This window comes from Perissodus microlepis, chromosome 4 (genome assembly GCF_051167445.1).
Source record: "Perissodus microlepis isolate ML-2025 ecotype Zambia chromosome 4, ASM5116744v1, whole genome shotgun sequence".
Lineage (NCBI taxonomy): Eukaryota > Metazoa > Chordata > Actinopteri > Cichliformes > Cichlidae > Perissodus > Perissodus microlepis.
This window is the reverse complement of record NC_140464.1, coordinates 19,467,559-19,486,799: the sequence shown is the minus strand read 5'-3', so window position 1 is coordinate 19,486,799 and position 19,241 is coordinate 19,467,559. Positions and strand designations below refer to the sequence as shown.

General features: G+C 40.5%; 1 protein-coding gene across 2 annotated transcripts; it reads left to right on the top strand.

Moving 5' to 3' along the window:
• Positions 1-1,564: 1,564 nt before the first annotated feature.
• LOC146388813 (uncharacterized) lies at positions 1,565-15,281 on the top strand. 2 transcript variants are annotated; one of them, XM_084926327.1, is made up of 17 exons: positions 1,565-1,647; positions 2,149-2,209; positions 3,742-4,078; positions 4,280-4,382; positions 4,514-4,649; positions 5,511-5,620; positions 5,777-6,030; positions 6,190-6,419; positions 6,646-6,756; positions 8,070-10,991; positions 11,765-11,912; positions 12,133-12,238; positions 12,739-12,895; positions 13,158-13,244; positions 13,501-13,642; positions 13,815-13,897; positions 14,854-15,281. In XM_084926327.1, the coding sequence occupies exons 1-17, from the start codon at positions 1,628-1,630 to the stop codon at positions 14,908-14,910; spliced, it is 5,064 nt and encodes a 1,687-aa protein (XP_084782453.1). In that variant the 5' UTR covers positions 1,565-1,627; the 3' UTR covers positions 14,911-15,281. The 2 variants fall into 2 exon arrangements, with proteins under 2 accessions (XP_084782453.1, XP_084782451.1); XM_084926325.1 differs by having other exon boundaries at positions 5,777-6,036; positions 6,217-6,419.
• Positions 15,282-19,241: the final 3,960 nt, after the last annotated feature.

Sequence of the window (19,241 nt, the reverse complement as noted above, 5' to 3'; positions counted from 1 at the left end):
GGATGGATGCAAACTGCATTTCGTTGCCCTGTACCTGTGCATGTGCAATGACAATAAAGTTGAATTCTATTCTATTCTATATATATTATACTGTTGTGGTTGTAGCTCCTAAACTTGATTGGAACAGCCTTTCTCAGGTCAGCTGCATCTGTGATTTGTGTTAAACAGCTGCTGAAACTCTAAAGTGTGCATGTAGGAATTAATGCAAGAGCTTGTGTTTCACAATCTGTACACTCATCCTAAATGTGTGATTTTATGCAAACTGTGAAGCGCGAGCTGTTTTTAAAAAAGTGCCGTACAAATAAAGATATTATTATTATAACTGTATCACAGTTAGTCAAAGGAGCTTGCAAAGAAAAGCGTCTGGACTTCTTTAAGTTACTTGAAGACGTTTCACCTCTCATCCGAGAAGCTTCTTCAGTTCTAAGGTCAAATGGTGGAGAGTCCCAGATATAAACCTAGTGGGAGTATCCCCCCACAGAGGGACAAAAGGACCCCCTGATGATCCTCTAATCGCCTGAGCCAAGGTGTGAAACTGGGTGTGGGTCCCAATCAGCCAGAGTTTCGGGTGTGTTCATTGTGAAACCTGGCCCCACCTTATCATGCGAATTCCTGAGGTCAGATGGCCCAGGATGTGAGTGGGCGTTAAGGCGTCTGGGAAGGGATCTCAAAACTGGATTATAGATGGCAGAGAGTTGGTGTCGTAAACCCCCGCCTCTGTTCAAAGATGGTCGCTCACAGTGGACATAGATGGCTTCTTTCACTCCTCTTTCAAACCATCTGTCCTCTCTGTCCAAAATGTGAACATTGGCATCCTCGAAAGAGTGTCCTTTATCCTTAAGATGCAGATGGACTGCTGAGTCTTGTCCTGTGGAGGTGGCTCTTCTTCTTCTTTGCAAGCTCCTTTGACTACGATGACCTGGATGACTGAGAACCTTCACAGATGTATCACAGTTACACCTTTCCCCCAGTACGACTAATTTATGGCACTTTAGCTTTCATTTCATGGTGTGATATTTTAAAATATGTTTATTAACAGATATAGAATTTGTCTTTAAGAGGGAAATGGCACATTTGCACACAAGAAGGGATTTTATCCAGACAAGTGTTTGTGTCTGAGAAATTGCTCTTGATAGCTCAGGTCAGGTCACAGCTCAGGGATTCGCAGTGGCAGGCGCGTCTTCAGCACATCAAGCGTACAGTCAGCGGACGATAACCCAGGACACAAACTGAGCTTGTGTGTTTTTCTCCACTATACCCTTGTGCCCATGTGAGAGGAATACTTGACAGACATCAGGAGTAGGCTATAAGGACAATGTAAGTCAATACATTAACTTCACTAAAATTACTGTGTAGTAATCCAGTTAAGCTGTTGACCTAATCCTGCAAAACTCTAATGGAGTTTGCCAACTCGCTGTGGGATTACGTGTGCGTGTGCATGTGATGTGTTTCTCTGGGACTCTGGTACAGACCTGTATGTGATTTGCTCTCTCTCTTTCTCTCTCTCTCTCTCGTGATCTTGCCAGAGTAAAACAGAGCTCACATCTACCAGACAGATCACAATGTGAGCCAAAAGTTCTTGCGTTTAGTTAGTCTCTGTCAGGGTGTTAACCTTGGATGACTGAAAATGATGTCCAAGAAGCCAAGGTAGGTACCTATTTACTTATTTATTACATTAAAACAAGTCGATATGAAGACAGGTATAAACTAAATGTACCTTATACAACAGTTCTTCTAATTTTTGGCTTTTTTTCTCAGTTAAAGTAAAAACCTTAGCAGATTGTTACATCGTTATGCTTGTTAACCTCATAGTCTTTCATGAATCAAACCTAGTTTGATGTTTGCTGTTTACTTGGCATGTGAGCCTCATCGTTATGTTTTCATGAATAAAAGTACCTGCACAGGTTATCATTTTGACCAACAGCAGTCATCACTGGCTGTGTGCTGTTGGGTTTATTTCACAAGCTCTCTTATAAGTAAAATATAATATCAATGCAGCTGTTGTGAAACTAGTAATATGAAAAAGAAAGGTAGTATCTTTATCTTTGTAACCAAATAAAACAATAACATTAAATAAGTGTTTCGGGAAAGTGCAGGTTGTCTGTTGCCAGGATTTATGTGAAGCTGCCTTAATCTTATCTATCGCAGGTGGCAGGAGACCCCGATGAACACTAAGACCAACAATCCCACACAGAAGAAAGGGGGAAAGGTAAGTGCTAATGGACAGGTTTAAAACTCTCAGTAAGATCATTTAGTGTTGCTTTTATAGATGTAATTACGGGGATTATTATATGTTAAAATATGTTTACAGATTATAATCCAACAAGTTATTTTCAAACATCTAAATATTGTAATTTAGGTTTGACAGGACACTGGTCTCATCCTTTTTAAACCCTTCCTAACATACCTTAGATCAGGGGTAGCAAGCCTTAGGCCTGGAGGCTAGAAGTATCCCGGCAAATACTCGAATCCAGTCCACTGGATGTTTTTGGAAAATGTAAAGGAGCACATAAATTTGGGACTTTTAACTGTATATCCATGAATTTTACAACCTGTCTTACCGATAAAGACTCCCCCACAGCCATTTACACTACACCAAAGTAATTAGGTAATAGCTAAACAATGAAATTGCAGAAAAGTTCCTGTTTTTTCCACAATCTACAATAGAATTTTTGTTTAAATGTGTTCACAGTAAAATAAATAAATCTAATAAGAAATTTTCTGTGAATTACCAAAATGTTTTGTTTTAAAATTACAGGGTTGTCTTGACAACAAGCTAGCAGAATGTTTTCTGTAATTTTAACATTTATTTCTTACAATTTAAGCCTAAAGAGTCGTGCTAACAGATGTATTTCATTAACTACAGCAACATTTCTTTATCATGTAAAAAAACGAGCCGTTCTGTTGCAAGTGCACCTCTTTTTTGTTCTATTTAGATAACTCGGGGATTAAATGTGAAGTTTAACTACTTTACACTGATGGAAAGGGGTGTTTCACTGGGAGGTGTGGGCTGTATGTGGGCCACAATGTAAAATGAGTTTGACATTAAACTGCACTGCCAAGCTTTTAGTGAAAGAATGTGCTGTGTTATGCTCACAAACAAAACAAAACAAGTATTTACTTTTATGATTTGTATTGATCATCTGCGGCAGATACACATTACAGTTGAAACAGCACCCCTTTCTTTAGTCTCAGGCTGTGTAACCACGGACAGTTCCCTCAGACTGAGTGCATGTTTTTTGTTTTTTGTGAGATTTTCACGCATTTGATTTTGATTTACGTAGCCATTAATGGCTAAAGATCAACATGGTGCAGTTAAAACCTGCACATATCGCCAAGTCAGGACTTAGTCGAGCATCTTCTAATTGATTTCTCTGTCGTGAGATCCAGCCGCAGATTCATTACCTCTGCAGTTAGTGAGGGTGCATCTACCGAGACTGGAATAGATTTGCTGGCTCTCCGAGTGTGCACAAGCGCTCAAGTGTGATTAAGTTTACAGCTTGTGTGTGTGTGTGTGTGTGTGTTCATGGTTGCAGTGTCGTCAGATGGTTCTTAAGCAAATTAAGAGCTCCGATCAGGATTAAATGGTGCTCTTCATTGTGTGTGTCAAAGACGGGAAGTTAGGATGGGAGGGTGAACATGAGATATAAGTGAAAAACATGCAGAACCTCATCATTTTGTGATTGAGTTCTCCTCACACAACCACTGAGGCTCCGTTTTCTCTCTCTATCACTTACGTAGGACCTCACATCACTACCAGCACCTGGAGGGAAGCAGGCCGGCAGCAGTGTGTCTAAAGCCGGTGTCAGCAGCGGACGGAGCAGCAGCCTGGGCAGAGGCAGCAACTTGACTGCAGCTGTTAGTAAAGTTGGCGGGAGTTTGAAAAGAGGCAGCCTCAGCCACCCGGGCTCTGCTGGCCACCCGGTTGCCAGACAAGCATCCCACACAGCCAGAGCAGGTCCCCGCCTCTGCAGCAGCCGAAGCTTTTCATCCCTCCACACCACCTCCCTCTCTGCTGTTCCCTTCATGAGAAGCAGCCGCTCTCTCAACAGGCTCGACCAGAAATCTGCCGGAGAAGGTAACTCCACGCATGTTTCATCTTTGTGTCTAGTTTTCTAGTTTTAAAATAAATATTCAGACTATCCATTAAGTCTAACTTCCTAAATAGTTCTCTTAATCTAAAGATGAAGAAGTTGCTGATTTAGAAAGAAAATAATGATAAATACACTGAAAAAGACTCACAGATTGTTTTTTATCTTCACTGCTGCCTTTATGTCAGAGTCAGACAGTGCATTAGGGAAGTCACAAGCTAAGAAAGGACAAGCCTCTGGGAAGAAGACTCTGAACTCTAGTCGGTTGTCTTCCTCTTTGGAGAAAATCAGGTTTGGTTAAATTTGTTTAAAACGCTTCTTCTCTGAAATGCTGCTGTTTTTCTAATGAAAAATAAATGTTACATATGGTCTGCAGTCAGTATGTTCCTGTTTTGTCCGTCTGCTTTTATGTTTTTAATCAGAGGTAGCAAAGAGCCATGCCATGGAAATAATGCTGACAGAATGAAAACAAGCAGCTCCCCGCAGCTAGCAGAGCCTTCCTCCTCTTTGGTTTCCACCAGTGCACAACACCATCACTGCATCAAAGCAAAGAAACTGGTACTGTTAATTTTAAGATCTTATTTATGTATATATGACAGTTTTCTGTTTAAATCTTAACACGCTCATGCTGATGAGCTACAGACCATTCTGTAAATGTCTTATGATAGTGGGTTGAAAATCACTCCACATAAAGGCAAACCCAAGAATTTAAATATTCATATTTATATATTTAGACAGTAGGAATGGTCCTGCCTGGAGTTATTCAGGTTATTAAATCTGTGCCACAGGCATCTGTCATTGGCTTTGTACTATTCGCTATTTTTGAGAAAGGACCACACCTTTATTACACTACAACTCCTATTACTGCCCTTAAATGTGGGCGATCGTGGCTCAAGAGTTGGCAGTTCGTCTTGTAATCGGAAGGTTGCTGGTTCGAGCCCCGGCTCCGACAGTCTCGGTCGTTGTGTCTTTGGGCCATTTACCATTTAAATGAGCAGTTACTGCATAAAACAAAACTGACAATAAAGGGCAAGCATCTGCGCATCAGGCATTAGTGCATGGGCTGGGTAGCAAGAATCCAGCTTGTTATTTGCTTCCTTCTTGATTTTTTTTATACATTTGTAATACTTTTATGTTTCAGATCATTAAACAAATTTTTATATTAGTCAAAGATAAGTCGGGGAAATATGAAATGCAGTTTTTAAGTGATGATCTTTTATTTCGAGGAAAACTTGTTTGATATTAAACATTAAAGTGTGACAAATATGCAAAAACCCAAATTTATCACAGCCCTGTAAGTTTTCTAGAAAAATCATGCAACATTTTAAGTAAAGATACTGGTGTCACTGCAGTGGGAAACCGTTTTAAGCCAAAAAATCCTTAAAGGTTCGGTGATAAAAACTGTGTCCACTTTCACAGACCACAGACGGGGTGTACACGTTGTGTGCAATGACTGCTGGGATGAAACGGAACTGGGTCCACGCAGTGTTCAAGAACGTGCGGCCCAGTTTTACACATGACAACACAAGGTAGACTTTTTTAAAAGATAAGTGCTGCATCATTGTAGTGCTGCATTATATTAATATATATTCTAGTGGGTATGGGATGATTTTTGGAAGGTTTATGATAGTCTAAATACTTATAAGCAAGCTTAGTAGATGAATTTACTTAAATTGTACTCACAGCTCTCGTTCAGAGCCGGAGACTCAGCAGCTGCAAGAACATGGAATCAGCAACCAGAGAGAAGTTTCACATCAGCAGCAGGAAAAAGAGGACTCTAAAGTGCAGGTAGAAAGAGTGCAGAGCTCAGTCAATGGAAACGCTTCATTGTCTCTTCTCCCTGGCTCACCTGGTGCTCCAGCTCCTACCGATTCTTCATCCCAGGTGGAGGAGGAGGGCACAGCTGCTCACCAATGCTCGTTTCTTAGTGGAACCACACTAACTGGTGAGCCATTAAACGAACTCAGACTTAGGTAACTTATTCAATGATCTGCTGTGAAATCTAAAATTATATCTAGTTATACTGACACATGCCATAAATATGAATCTAACAGAATATATGTTAACATATTATATATATACTTTAAAAAAAACAAAAAAACAACACGTGCTCTTCTGTGCAAAGGGTGGGAAGAATGCCAAAGTCTCAGCTCAGTGGTGCTGCCAAAGGATGTGGTGAATGACAGTTTGAACATGCAGACTGCAAGTGAACATCAGACTAAACAGAGTCTCCAGAGGGAAGACCAGCAGGTAAACAGCACCTGTGATTGCACAAAAGTTGAGGAAACTCTGGCATGTGAGCAGCAAACTGGGCAACTTGTCAAAGAGGTGAGATTGTATTTGCATTTCCACCACAATAACAAGAACACACATGATATATTTTCTTATGCATCAAACCAAAAAGCAGAGTCCAACTTATATAGGTACAAAAGTCTGATCTTTGGTCTGCATTTTTAGGAAACATCAATACAGATATCTTTAATCTACTAAAGAAAAATCAAATGAATCAGTCGAATAAATAAACACATCCAGTTTATTACTCTTTTTTTATCAGCTGGAACAAACTCAGAGGGAACTGTCTCGACTCCAGCAGTTAAACAGGAATCTGCAGGACGAGCTGCAAAGAGAGAAAGAGATCTATTCAAGGGATTGCTTTGGCACACAGGTATAATGCATGAGACTCCTTAAGTCTTCTATTTAAATCTAGATGATATCAATTTTCTCCCAGAATCCACACGAGAGTCAGCTCACCACAGCTGACTCCGTGCACAGGGATAGACTGTTGAATATAACAATAATTCCAAACTGTAACAAGAGCAAGAGTAGAGCTTCACTGCCTGCTTTCAAGGCAACAACCCAGCAAGACTAACCCACTGCTGCTTCCTTATGAAGCTGCCCAAAGAAGCTCATCAGAGCAGGTGCGTGATTGTCACCAGGTGTGCGAGCCTGAAGGCGGGAATTGCCTCTGGTCCCAACAATGCGGAAAGGCCAGAACACACACACACATGCATGCTCCCACACACACACACAAAGAAAGAGGGAGAATGGAGACAGACATGGGTACATGACCCGGGACACAACTGGGTTACAGGATATTGAAGGGAAGCACAAAAGATGAAACTAAACTCACAGAAACTAGAACAAAGAACATAAACAGCAGACTGAAGCTCAAACACAAAACTTATCATAACCTAGAAAACAACATATTCAGACAGACATCGTTATATTACACTTTCAAAAATGCAAGTCCAGAAGTCCAGAACAAAACTCAAAATCTGACTCAGGGACCGTGACATATATCTAGTCCGATGGCAGACTTTCCTTCAGAGAGCATATTGAGCACTTGAAAAAAAGGGAAGGTTAGGCTGAGTTTGAAATAGGGCCTGTCTTAATGTATCTGTTAAGAAAACACATGTACAAGCTGCTTTTTTAAATGTGCTTGATTACAGTCAAATAATTTACATGCAGGCAGCTTGTTCTGTAAAATATGTCAATCCAAACGTGCTGAGCTGTGTGCTGTGCTGACTGTTCATGAATAATGCAACAGCCGAAAGTAGCTTTTTACTTGTTGACTTCCTTTCATACTGGTGTGGATTCTTTGGCAGGTCTCCTTTGAAAAAAAAAAAAGTTTAAGTTAAGTAAAGATTAAATTAAAATAAATAAACAAATAATAAATAACTAAATAAATAGTGATGTCCCTCTTTGTTGGAACAAAACCAGGGAAGTTTAGCAGTTAACCATCAGCCATGAACACGGATAAATGCCATGATAGTATCAATTAGCAAGGGCATTGTTGGCTAATAGTGATATTCAGTTCATATTCCGGTGCATCCTTAAATGTTGAGCAAATTTCCAAGTTAAAATACTTTAAAGCCGCAGATTCCATCCATGAAATGTTAACTTTTCTTTTAAGCCATCAGGAAGTATAATATAATATAATGTAAAGTTTTCTCCTAATCAAAACTTTTTGTCTTGTAGAAGAACACCAACTCGTCTTCACAGCAATCTTTGGCTCTACAGCGACTGCAGAAGATAAATCAGGACCTTCGCTTTGAGCTGGAAGCACAAAAGAGAAGTCAGGAGGAAGCCAGAGAGGCAGAACTACGGCGAAGAGTAGATCTCTTAGCCCAGCAAGCTCAGCTGCTGGTTACAGGTGACGCCACTGCACTCGCACAAGCCCATATCGAGCAAGATCGCCAGAGGTTTGAGGAGCGGCAGGTGGAGTGGGAGCGTTGTGTGGCCTCGCTGAAGTCCCAGCTGAACATCAGCGAGGAGCAGAGGAGGGAGTCCGAGTCTCGCTTGACACAGCTTCAGCAGGAATTAGATAGCTACCAAAACCTTCAGCTGGAGGCTGAGAAGCTGCGGAAAAATCTTGATGAGGTGTCAGCAAAGCTTCATAACTATGAAGAGACTCAGGCTCAAAAAGATGCTCGGCTACAGAAGCACCTCATGCTTCTTCAAGCAAGTCAGGAGAGGGAGCGACGGAGCTTGATGGCAAGCCTGGCGCAGGCTGAGCAGCATTCACAAGACCTCCAGGAGAAACTGAACAGGTCTGAGCAGCAGGTGGAGAGTCTCACTAAGACCCAGACGTGGACGAGAGAAATCGAGGTGGCACAACGGCAGCTTCAGGAAGAGCTGGCACGTACAATATCTGCCATACAGCAACTCCAGGAGGAAAGGGAGCAACTCGATCGTCGCTGCCTTGAGCTGCAGGATCAGTTAGCAGAGGCAGACAGGGAGGTGGGCAAGCTGCAGGAGCGCTTGAAAACAGAAGAAACACACTACTACAACCTGGAGCACACGTATGAGAGAGTCTGTGAGGAACTGCAGGTGGCACTGGGAAAACTGCAGCAAAGGGAGTCTGATACGCAGGACATAAGAGAAGGATATGAGAGACAACTTGATAGGAAGGAGCAAGAGCTGAGTGAAGTTTTGCTAAAGATGGAAGTCTTGGGTAACAGCTTGGAGGAGACGGAAGTGAAACTGAATGAGGTGCTGAGAGCATGCACCTGTGCCTCTTCTCAGCTGCAGGATAACTCAGCAGAGACTATTCAGCATAACAAGAGGCAACAGCAAGCAACACAGCATATCACTGTGGAAAAGGATATAGACAGTTACCAGTTGTCTAACAGGTCCAATATCGCAGATGTCAGCCTGATGAATTCTAAAGAACCTGCAGAAAATGGCACACAATCACTGGATGAATCATATCAGTACCTCATCACTGCAGGAGATGACCCAGAGCGCTTTATGTCTGTAATCCAGCTGCTTGAAACAAAGCTGTATGTAACGGAGGAGAAGTTAAGAGACATCACACAAAGGCTGGAGGAACACCAGAGTCACATCAGCTGCCGGGACCCCCAGCTTTGCTCCCAGCTGACCCAGAGTCGAGCGACTACCCAGCACCTCAGTCTACTTCTTCACAATCAGGCCAAGAAGAGCCAGCGCTTTGCCCAAGAGACAGAGAATCGCTGCAGGATGCTAGTCGGCAGGTTTCAGGTGGCTCAGAACATCATACAGGCCTGCAGAGAGAGACTTCAAGCTAGTCCCCTCGATATCCCAGACTTGGAGAAACAGCTGGCTACGGTCGCTGCCTGTCTTCAGCAAGGAGAGAAAGATGCAGTGAAACACCAGCATGAATCATATAATGTCAGCAAAGGAGAGGGCAAGATCCTCAATGAAGAGAAATCAGCCGGGGCTAAGAGTAACATGAGTAAACCGACTAATACTTGGTCCTCTTTGGATGAGGGGGGAAGTGTTGAGAGGTGCTTAATGAGGGAAATATTCGTAGTAGAAAAAATCGTGTCTGTCCTTCAGAGCCAACATGGTCAGATAACCTCAATATCAAGAAACGATGAGGGGGATGTGGCACAAAGGTACAAAAACATAGTCGCTCGAAGAATAGCGTTAAAAGCACAAGAAAGGATGCGATCTGAGAGAACAGGGTGTGACAGCGATGAACTTTTAGAAAGTTTAATCTGTACAGTTTGTGCTGAAGAGGAGCTAATTTATGCTGCCTTAAAAATTCATCAACAGTACGAGGGTGTGACTCCAGTAAACAGCAAAGACGCTGAGGATCAAATGACGGGTCTGGCAGATATCAGTCCCTCGGAGTTGGCTTCTTATGAGGAGAGACTGCAGGAAGATGCCAGGGGCTTGGAAGAACCAGAAGAAGAGGACCAATCAGATGACAAAAAAGTGGAGGAAAAGAAAAAGCCAGACTGGTTAGAGAGACTAATATCCCGGCTGCAGAGAAGGGCTACATTTTTACACCAGCTCTGCCTGGTGAACTCTGGTGACAGCAGACCTGTCGGTGGTGATGGCATGGAGCATAGAGGGAAGGAAGCTGCTGCCTTTGACTTAAAATGTATGCTGGATCAGGCAAAGTTAATTTATCTGTCAGAGCGGATGTACATGGATTTAAAGCAGGAGTTTCAAATTAATGTGAACAAACTGGAAGAGCAGCGCAACGATGTAATAGAGGAGCAGGAGGCCTTAAATGACACAATATGCCAGCTTCAAGAAGACAACGGCGCGCTGAGAAAAGAACTGGAGCTGGCTGAAAAGAAGATAATATCAGTAGAGACCGGGAACCAGAAACTCCTAGAAGACATACAGAAGATTGAGGATTATCATGCAGAACGAGTGGAAAAACTGGAAGGCGAGTTTCAGGAGAAGATAAAGGAACTGCAGCAGATCCATGAAGAGGAGATGAAGCACTTACATGGCTACTACACCAAGTCCTGTGTTTCCAGAGAGAAACAGAGCAAATCCCGCACAGAGGCAACTCTTTTCATCCCAAATACATCTTGTCTACCAGAGCAGAGTGTGATGGAGCGGGAAACAGAGGAGGACTTTGGGATCCAAATGAATTACAAGAAAGATCTGGAAAACATTCAGGTAACCAAGACTTTGCATCACGTGAGATAATTTGTCTTGAAGTATGTATTTTTAAAAATATAGCCAGAGCCTCAATTCATGCTTATTCCATCTGCCATTACCTATTAGAAATGCTGTTAAATCTAAATGAGGATGTGGTCCCAGCTAGTGAATGAATATATCAACCGCAGGATCCATGATTTCCCAGCAGAACATTGAATTCTAAATAAATACATGATACTGATTTTATCTGTTGCTGGTTTCAGTGTTATGGCTGCTGGTGTAGATTTCTCTACTATTTACATATATAATAATCAGCCACTTTGTTAGTACCCCAGGCTGGTACAGAGTTGGGCATGCTTTTGCCTTCAGACCTGCCTTATATCATGGCACAGATTCACAGTGATGTAAATTTAGTCCCTATTGATGTGATAGCATCACACATTTCCTGCAGATTTGTCGGCTTTACATCCATGACACGAATCTCCTGCTTCACCAAATCCCAAAGGTGCTCTGCTGGATTGCAATGTGGCGATTGTGGAGGCCATTTGAGTACAGTTAACTCATTGTTATGTTTAAGAAAGCCGTTTTGAGTGTATATAGACTATACCAAGCACAAAAGTTATTTTTGGCTGCTCTCTTATTCACAAAGGTCGTCGCAGCAGCTACCTCCCCCTCCTGACACACCACCCGATGGATTTGGGTATCCTCCTAAAATTGAACCTAAATGTGAAAACCGTGACACCACAGAGCCACTCATATCGCACAACAACTACCTTTAAATATCATTATAGGCTTCCTGTGAACAGGAGTTGACTGCTGTGGAGGAAATGCACAGGGATCTGATAGAAGACTTGCAGCAGCAGCATCAGAAGGAGGTGGCTGAACTTCTGAAGGAGAAAGAGCAGCTCCTGCAGGAGGAGACAGCTGCGACAATGGCAGGCAAGCAAGAAAACATAAATGCACTGTTGTCAAAACATTTTTATTGCTAAGTTGTGTTTAATACAGGGACATTTGTGGGAAAATCACTGTGCAGTTACTCTTCACGGGGCATTCGTTCAGTAATTTGATTAATTAGTTGTAAGAATGTTATATTAGAGTTATGCCTGATGTGAATAATTTCACCAAGGCAGTACTGAAAGTAAGTTCTGCTTCTCGACAGCTATTGTGGCAATGAGGAGAGCTCACAAACTGGAGCTAGAGAAAAGCAGACAGTCCCAGCGCATCATGGAAAGTGATGACGTCACGCAGCTCCACGGCGAATACGAGTGAGTGACGTGTGGTTGTTTCAAAATGTTTGCCAACCCCTCTGTCATGAGACAGACTGACTAAAACGCATGTACGGTATATACAAACGCACATATAAGGCTTTTTGTTGAATGACTCATCTCTCAGTTTCCCTTTGGGGCTTCCTGTGCAGATCCATTAATGTTGTTTACATGAATATTTGGTAGTATAATCTGTCAAAAGACATACTTTTGTCTTATTTTGAGTTTGATAAGGCTTTAATAGGCTGCACCAGAATAAAGTCTGAACTGGGATGGCAGTTTTAATTAAAAATGACATTAACGAGAGTGATCATCATTGGAAATCGATTAAACACAGATGGCAAATGACAAATACACATTCTTTTATAATAGCTGTTTTAAAACACAATCTTTACTTGCAATAAGATTCATGAATTAATAAACCAGCGCAGATCGTGGAGGAAGAGACAACTGCTTGCTTTCCCGTTCGTCATCGTCTGTGCTTTGCTTTGTCATCAAAGGAAGGAGATCCAGTTATTGCAGAAGGAGCTGGAGATGCTGTCGGTTCAGCACACCGAGAAATGCCTGGAAAACTCTCAGCTCAGAGAGGAACTGCAAGATGAGAGAAAATCAATGATGCAGTGCCAAAAAGAAAACCAGGAACTCAAAAAGAAACAGGTAGACAGACTGCTTTTCACTGAGCTTATATCAGCATCTCAGGAGAGATGCACAGAGAGGGAGTGCTCCCTGCTGTCCATACAACAGAGTCCAAAAAATACAGCTCCTGTATGTTTAATTATTCCAAACAGGCATCAGCAACAGCAATAGTCCAGTTCCTTATCTGCTCATCTCATTTATATTTAATATAGTTAGTTATATAGTTAAGTAAGACGGAAATTATAGACTGTGTGTGTGTTGATACGATTAATCTATGTTACAGGTGATTCTGAGGGCGAGGGAGGCAGAAATTCAGTTTCTCAGACAGGAATCTCATTCTCTCAGAGAAGGGTTGAAGATTGCTCAGATGGTAGTAATTTTAATTTATTATTTTTTTTTTAAACTTTGTTAGACTAGACGTTTGTTATATGTCAACTTTTATGTCATGCTTTATATTTACTTATTTACTAGAATTAGTGGATAAATATAACAGCAAAAAACAAACAAACAAAAAAACAAGTAATCCACATCAACCACGTTTAATTTACAATTTAACTTAATATCCTGTATGTAGTAATATATATAACCTAATCCGAAGTGTGTGTGTGTGTGTGTGTGTCACACAGGACAAAATATATGCTGAGAATAGGCTCAAGACCCCCTATACAAACAGCCAAGGTGAACCCCATCAACATATCAATAGGCTTGGTGAAGATTTTAAGTTCTCCACCTGGTCTCCAAGAAGAGTCACTGCAGGGCTGAGCCACGGTGAGACACGTTTCACAATGTGAACACCATAAAATTAAATAATCTAAAGTGTGTGACATTCATACAAAGTGTGCTGCCTCAGTGTGAAGCCTGATGTCATTTATCAGCACATGGGTAATAAAGTTAAACTCAAGTATAGACTGTTTTGTCTCTCCTCTTTCCCCCCCCTCAGATGACTCTGAGGGAAAGACAAACACTGCTACTTTTCCAAAGAAATCATCCCTCGTGCGACAAATAAGAGCGGTCAGATCGAAGGTAAGAGCTGATGCGTCTTCAGTTTGACCAGAAAACAAAAGTATCCATTTTTAAAATCTTTAAAAAGTAGATTCTACTGTTGCAATCTTGTCTACAAACACTTTAAAAAAGCGCACTTACAGATTCCTCTTATTAATTCCATAGAAATGAAGAAGGTAAGTAGCAGTCAGAAGCTGCTAATCAAATGCACTTGATTAATTGATCATCAGCAAGAGTGAAAAACTCCATGTAATCAGAATTTATCTCAGTTTGCTGGTCTGCAGGATTCAGGTGCGTTATAGCACAATGCCACAATCTTCCCAGGAGTAGATGTCCAGCATGGACTCCAGGCAGCTCAGCTTAGGTTTGCAAAGATGTATCTAAACAAACCACAAGACTTCTGGGACACCAAAATTGAGATGTTTGGCCGTAATGCAGAGCACCAGAAAACCAAACAGAGCATATAATCGTAAACACCTCATACCAACTGCCAGCACGGTGAAGGAGGGATGAGGAGTTTGGCATCTTGCACTCATTGATTCTACCTGCCGTCTCTCTGGTAGCTAATGTTTGGCTCAAACTGGGTCCCGTAACTGGACAATGATCCGAGGCACAGCAGGAGATCCAAACCTCAACTTGGCCAAAGAGCTGTGGAGACATATTAAGAAAAAGCTGTGCATAAAAAATACTCCCCCTCAAAAAACCTCAATGAACTGAGGCAATGTTGTAGAGAAGAGTGGGCTAAAATTGCTCCACAACAACGGGAGAGACTGATAAAGTCATGCAGACTGATTACTTCAAGTTATTGCCGCTAAAGATGGTTCAAGTAGTTAAATGAAGAGGTGTAGTCAGGTTTTTTATAGGGGTGCACTTTCTTTATCACATGACTACAACTTTTGCCCTCTATCATGACAAGAGACATTTAACAGATAAGATTTCTTATTTAAATCATTTTTGTGCATCTCTTCATTCCTCAGAGTTTAAGGGAGGGCCTTTCTGTCCAAGAAAGGATGAAGCTGTTCGAGTCATTCTGATCCAGAGAAGATGACCAGCTGACATCTGCACTTCAGAGCTTTTCAGAAATCTGTTTTATTATAACCTTTTCGTGTGTTGAATGATCAGAACAGGACACTAGAGGGCGCAACAAACACAGGTCATTTTACACATGCATTCAGTGCATTACACAGAGGTTTTGTAACTTATAGACAAACTGTATTTTTATTGAAACACAGCTCACATGAGCGTATTGGATCACTTGTATTTGACATTATAGGCCACATAACGCAACATTTACCCTTCCAGCAGAGGAAATACATTCCTGAAAGAGAAGAGATGCTACTGTACTTTTATTACCTTCATATTTATTCGAAACAGCTGCTTTATGACTTGAAATAAATGAGCTTTCAAGTAAAACAAGGTTGGTCAAAAATAATGTGGATCTCTGTTTTCTTATTTTTTAAACAAGCATTAACTAAAGTCAGTGTTTCTGTGCTTGTTTTGATTTTTCCTACAAACAAAATAACACTGACTGGATTTCACACAATGTACACAATCTTACGCTTTCACGAAGAAAAGGGGACTTTAAAATCATAATTACCCTGCAAAAGGAAGAAAAACAGTTTAGAATAGGGTAATATCATTTAACATAATCTCTGGTAATAAAAGGAGGAAAGGGAAGCATGGTTTCCTTGTATGATCTGTTAAACAGTACACCAAAGCACAGTGTTTACACCTTACTATAATTTGTTGCTTATATATTGCTTAGATCTTATGTGTCTCCTTGTCTATCTGACTTACCTTTTGTGACAGCGGCACATCATCTATTTTTGGGTCTCGCTGTGTTATGACAGCTGAACTAAAACTATTAGTCACTTATAATCAGTGAATTTGTTGATTTTATCAGTGATTTATTAAATTGTTTGATCAATCAGAAAAAAAAGAAAATGATGGCCTTAGACAAATTAAAACAAGTGGAGAGCAGTATAGATTTACTTATATTTAACTGATGTAAAGTACAGCCCAATTTTTTTTTAATTTTTTTTTAAAAAGCAAGAAAATTGTGTAAAATGTGATTAAAAACAGATTGCAGAGATTCTCTGTTTTCCCAAAAAAAGAAATTCAAATTTTGGTTGGTCTGACCACAGAAACGTTTTGCACTTTGCCTCAGTTTGTTTTAAATGAGCCTCAGCTCAGAGAAGACAGCAGTGTTTCTGCATCATGTACACATATGGCCTCTTCTTTGCATGATTTCAATGACAAAATCAAACCTGTTTTTTTTATAGAGTGCTCTCGAAATCAAAAGCATCTAATATTGATTTTCAGCCTTGTCCTTTATGTACAGAGATTTCTCCAGATTCTCTGAATATTTTCATGATATGTACTGTACTGATGATGACATATTCAAAGTCACTATAATCTTACATTGAGACACATTATTCTGAAAGTGTTCCATAATTTGTAGACGTAGGTTTTTTTGCAGTTTAATGAAACTCTGCCTCTCTCAAGACAGTCTTTTTTATACCCAATCACTAATTTAACCTAATGATCCTCAAACTTCCTCATACTGCTGAATTTTTTTTTACCACCATTTAATTTTCCAGCCGATTTTCCCAGTCCTGTCACAACATTTTAGAGACGTGTTATTACCGTCGAATTAAAAATTACCCACTTAAACATTTAAACTTCTAATGTTTTTATGAGATTTCATTGCATTATGTTTTTATTTACGTTCTTACACACAGTGTCCAAACCTAAAGTGATCTTATAATGTTACCTGGAAACTGCCCCTTGAGGACAAATGACGCAAAAAAATAAAGTTAACTGAACTCATTTTACATTGAGGCCCACATACAGACCACTTTAAACTTAAGTGGACTGGATGAGTGAAATTCCACTTCCTGTCAGTGAAAAGACATTTAACTACATATTCAATAAATTATGATGTCCTAATATAAGATAAATAAATATAATTTCAACAGCATGTCTCAGTTTTTCCGCATGATAAATGTTTGAAACACAGAAAACATTCTGGTAGCTCAATGGCCAGACTCTTCCATATTTATAAAACATAAAGTTTTAGTTGATTGATGATTTTTTTTTCTTTTTTCTAAGCAAAATTTAGTATACAATGAAAAAAAGGAACTTTTGTGTCATTTAATCGTTTATCTGTTGATTAACTATTTCGCTGTAGTGTGAATGACTGAGGGGAAGCTAAGTATCAGGAGGAAAAGCTGTAAAACTTGTAAAAATAAATTTAAAAGTCCAAAGATTTATGCCTTTGCTGGGCTACCTCTGCCTCCCAGGATTTATGTTTGACGCCCCTGCTATAAGTCTGGATCAGGGAACATTGCATACATTACTCCAGAACAAAAAAAATCTTTCCAAAGCATAAAAAAGTTGACTAGATTTTATGTTTATGCAGAAATGTTCATTTAACTACTCACAGGACATCGCGTGTGTAGATATAGCCGAGCTGTTAGGGTTACAGGATGAAGCCAGGGTGTCTGGTCACCAAAAACCTGCTGCTGCACAGCTCAGGATCAAACTGTGTGTCTCTTCCAAGGTAGAAACAGTCTTCTAATTACTTCTAAAATAACTGTCTTACTAAACAGACTTGGTTCATATTACTCAAACACAGCTCAGATACCTCCCGAAGATTTATGTATGCTAAAATGTATTTATTAATTAATTAGTGTAATCAGCAGAGCATTTATAAGTGCTTTTTAAAACATGTTTTTAAGCTTTATTTTTGGGAAACACTGACCCACATCTCCAGAGATCACATTTCTGTCTATGTCACAGCTCTCAGTGCTTTTGCAGAGCACATAACTTTGAAGGTACCCTGTTCTTTGGAGTCGCATTTCCAAAAAGGAACATCGCACCTCATTAAAACCCAACACCCATCTTTCCTTCCCTGTGACTGCCTGTGAAACTCCAGTCATGGTAGTTGACACTTTGAAATACCAAAGCTGATTCTTTGTGTTATGCATCATGGATGTAATTTGTAAGCTGGTGTGTGAAAATCTATGTTCATTTTATTTTTGGACAGATTTTGACAAATATGCTTTCTTACTGAAAAGTTAAGTATTTGCTGCAACTCTCATGCAGCATGTCAGCAAGTGCTGTTGGCAAAACTGATGGAATTGAATGCAGAAAAGTACCATCAGTTAAACATTAACTGAATTTCTTTGTAATTTAAGCATTTTATTCCAGATCTTAATGCCCCGTTTTGTTTTGTATCAGCAGGGTGACAGAGTTCCTGGTATATATATATTTTTTTAGTTTATATTGCTGCATTAATTAAAGCTTGTAAAGTAGATAATTCATGACAGTCCTCTAAATACTTCTACATCTACCCAGTTTTCTTCTTTCGGCTGCCAAAGCAGATGATCTCCATGTTCTCCATCACTGTGGTCATCCTCTTTTCCTCCTGCTCTTTTCCTCTCCACGTGTCCAAACCACCTCGGCTTTGCCCCTCGAACTTTGTCTCCAAAGGGCTGAACCTGAGCTGTCCCTCTGATGCATTCATTCCTAATCTTCTCCATCCTCATCATTCAGAACAGTTACTAGACACCCAGTGTCAACCAAGAACTGAATTTAAATACAAAACCTGTTTAGAAATCGTTCTTCATGGCAATAAAACCATTACCATGTACTTTTTAAAGTGATCCTCTGTTTAAATAACTATGTAAAATGTATTCAGATTGCTGCATCAGAGTAATAGTGACTGGAAAACATAAACTTTCCTCACTGTATTTGTGTGTGTGTGTTTTCATGTGCACCTGCAGGGTTTGTTCTTAGTCCTGCCCCACAAACTCACCAGGCCCTCATGACTGATCAGCAACTGGTGAAGAAACACCAGTACACAGGTGCACCTGCTCGAGCTGTAAAAATAAGTGGCCCATTTAGCCATGCAAAGATCAATTACCGCAACTGGCTCGGAGACCTGCACAGTCCGCTTCTCCAGTGATACACTTCAGTGCTGCTGACGGGACCACGGCTTTGATTATTTGTGCGACGGGAGCCCAAGTTTGTGTTCTCAAATCGGCACAGAGCTGCGCAAACTTCATTCCCACTTTGATTTGAACCACACTGTTATAAAATCAGGTCTAGAGGCGTGTGACCTACATGCAACTTAACTCAAACTCGTCAGTGTTTCCATGACAATGGATAAATCCTTCGTTGTTCACCTGAGCATACCAGCCTTGGGACCAGGGGTGGTGATGCGGCTGATGGGTGTTTGTCCTGTAAGGAAAATATACCAAGAACAAACTAAACAAGTTTGGTTCATGAGATCTGTTTGTGATCTGACAGACCAGACCGTGGTTTATTTATTTATTTATTTTATATCTAATGACTGATGGAA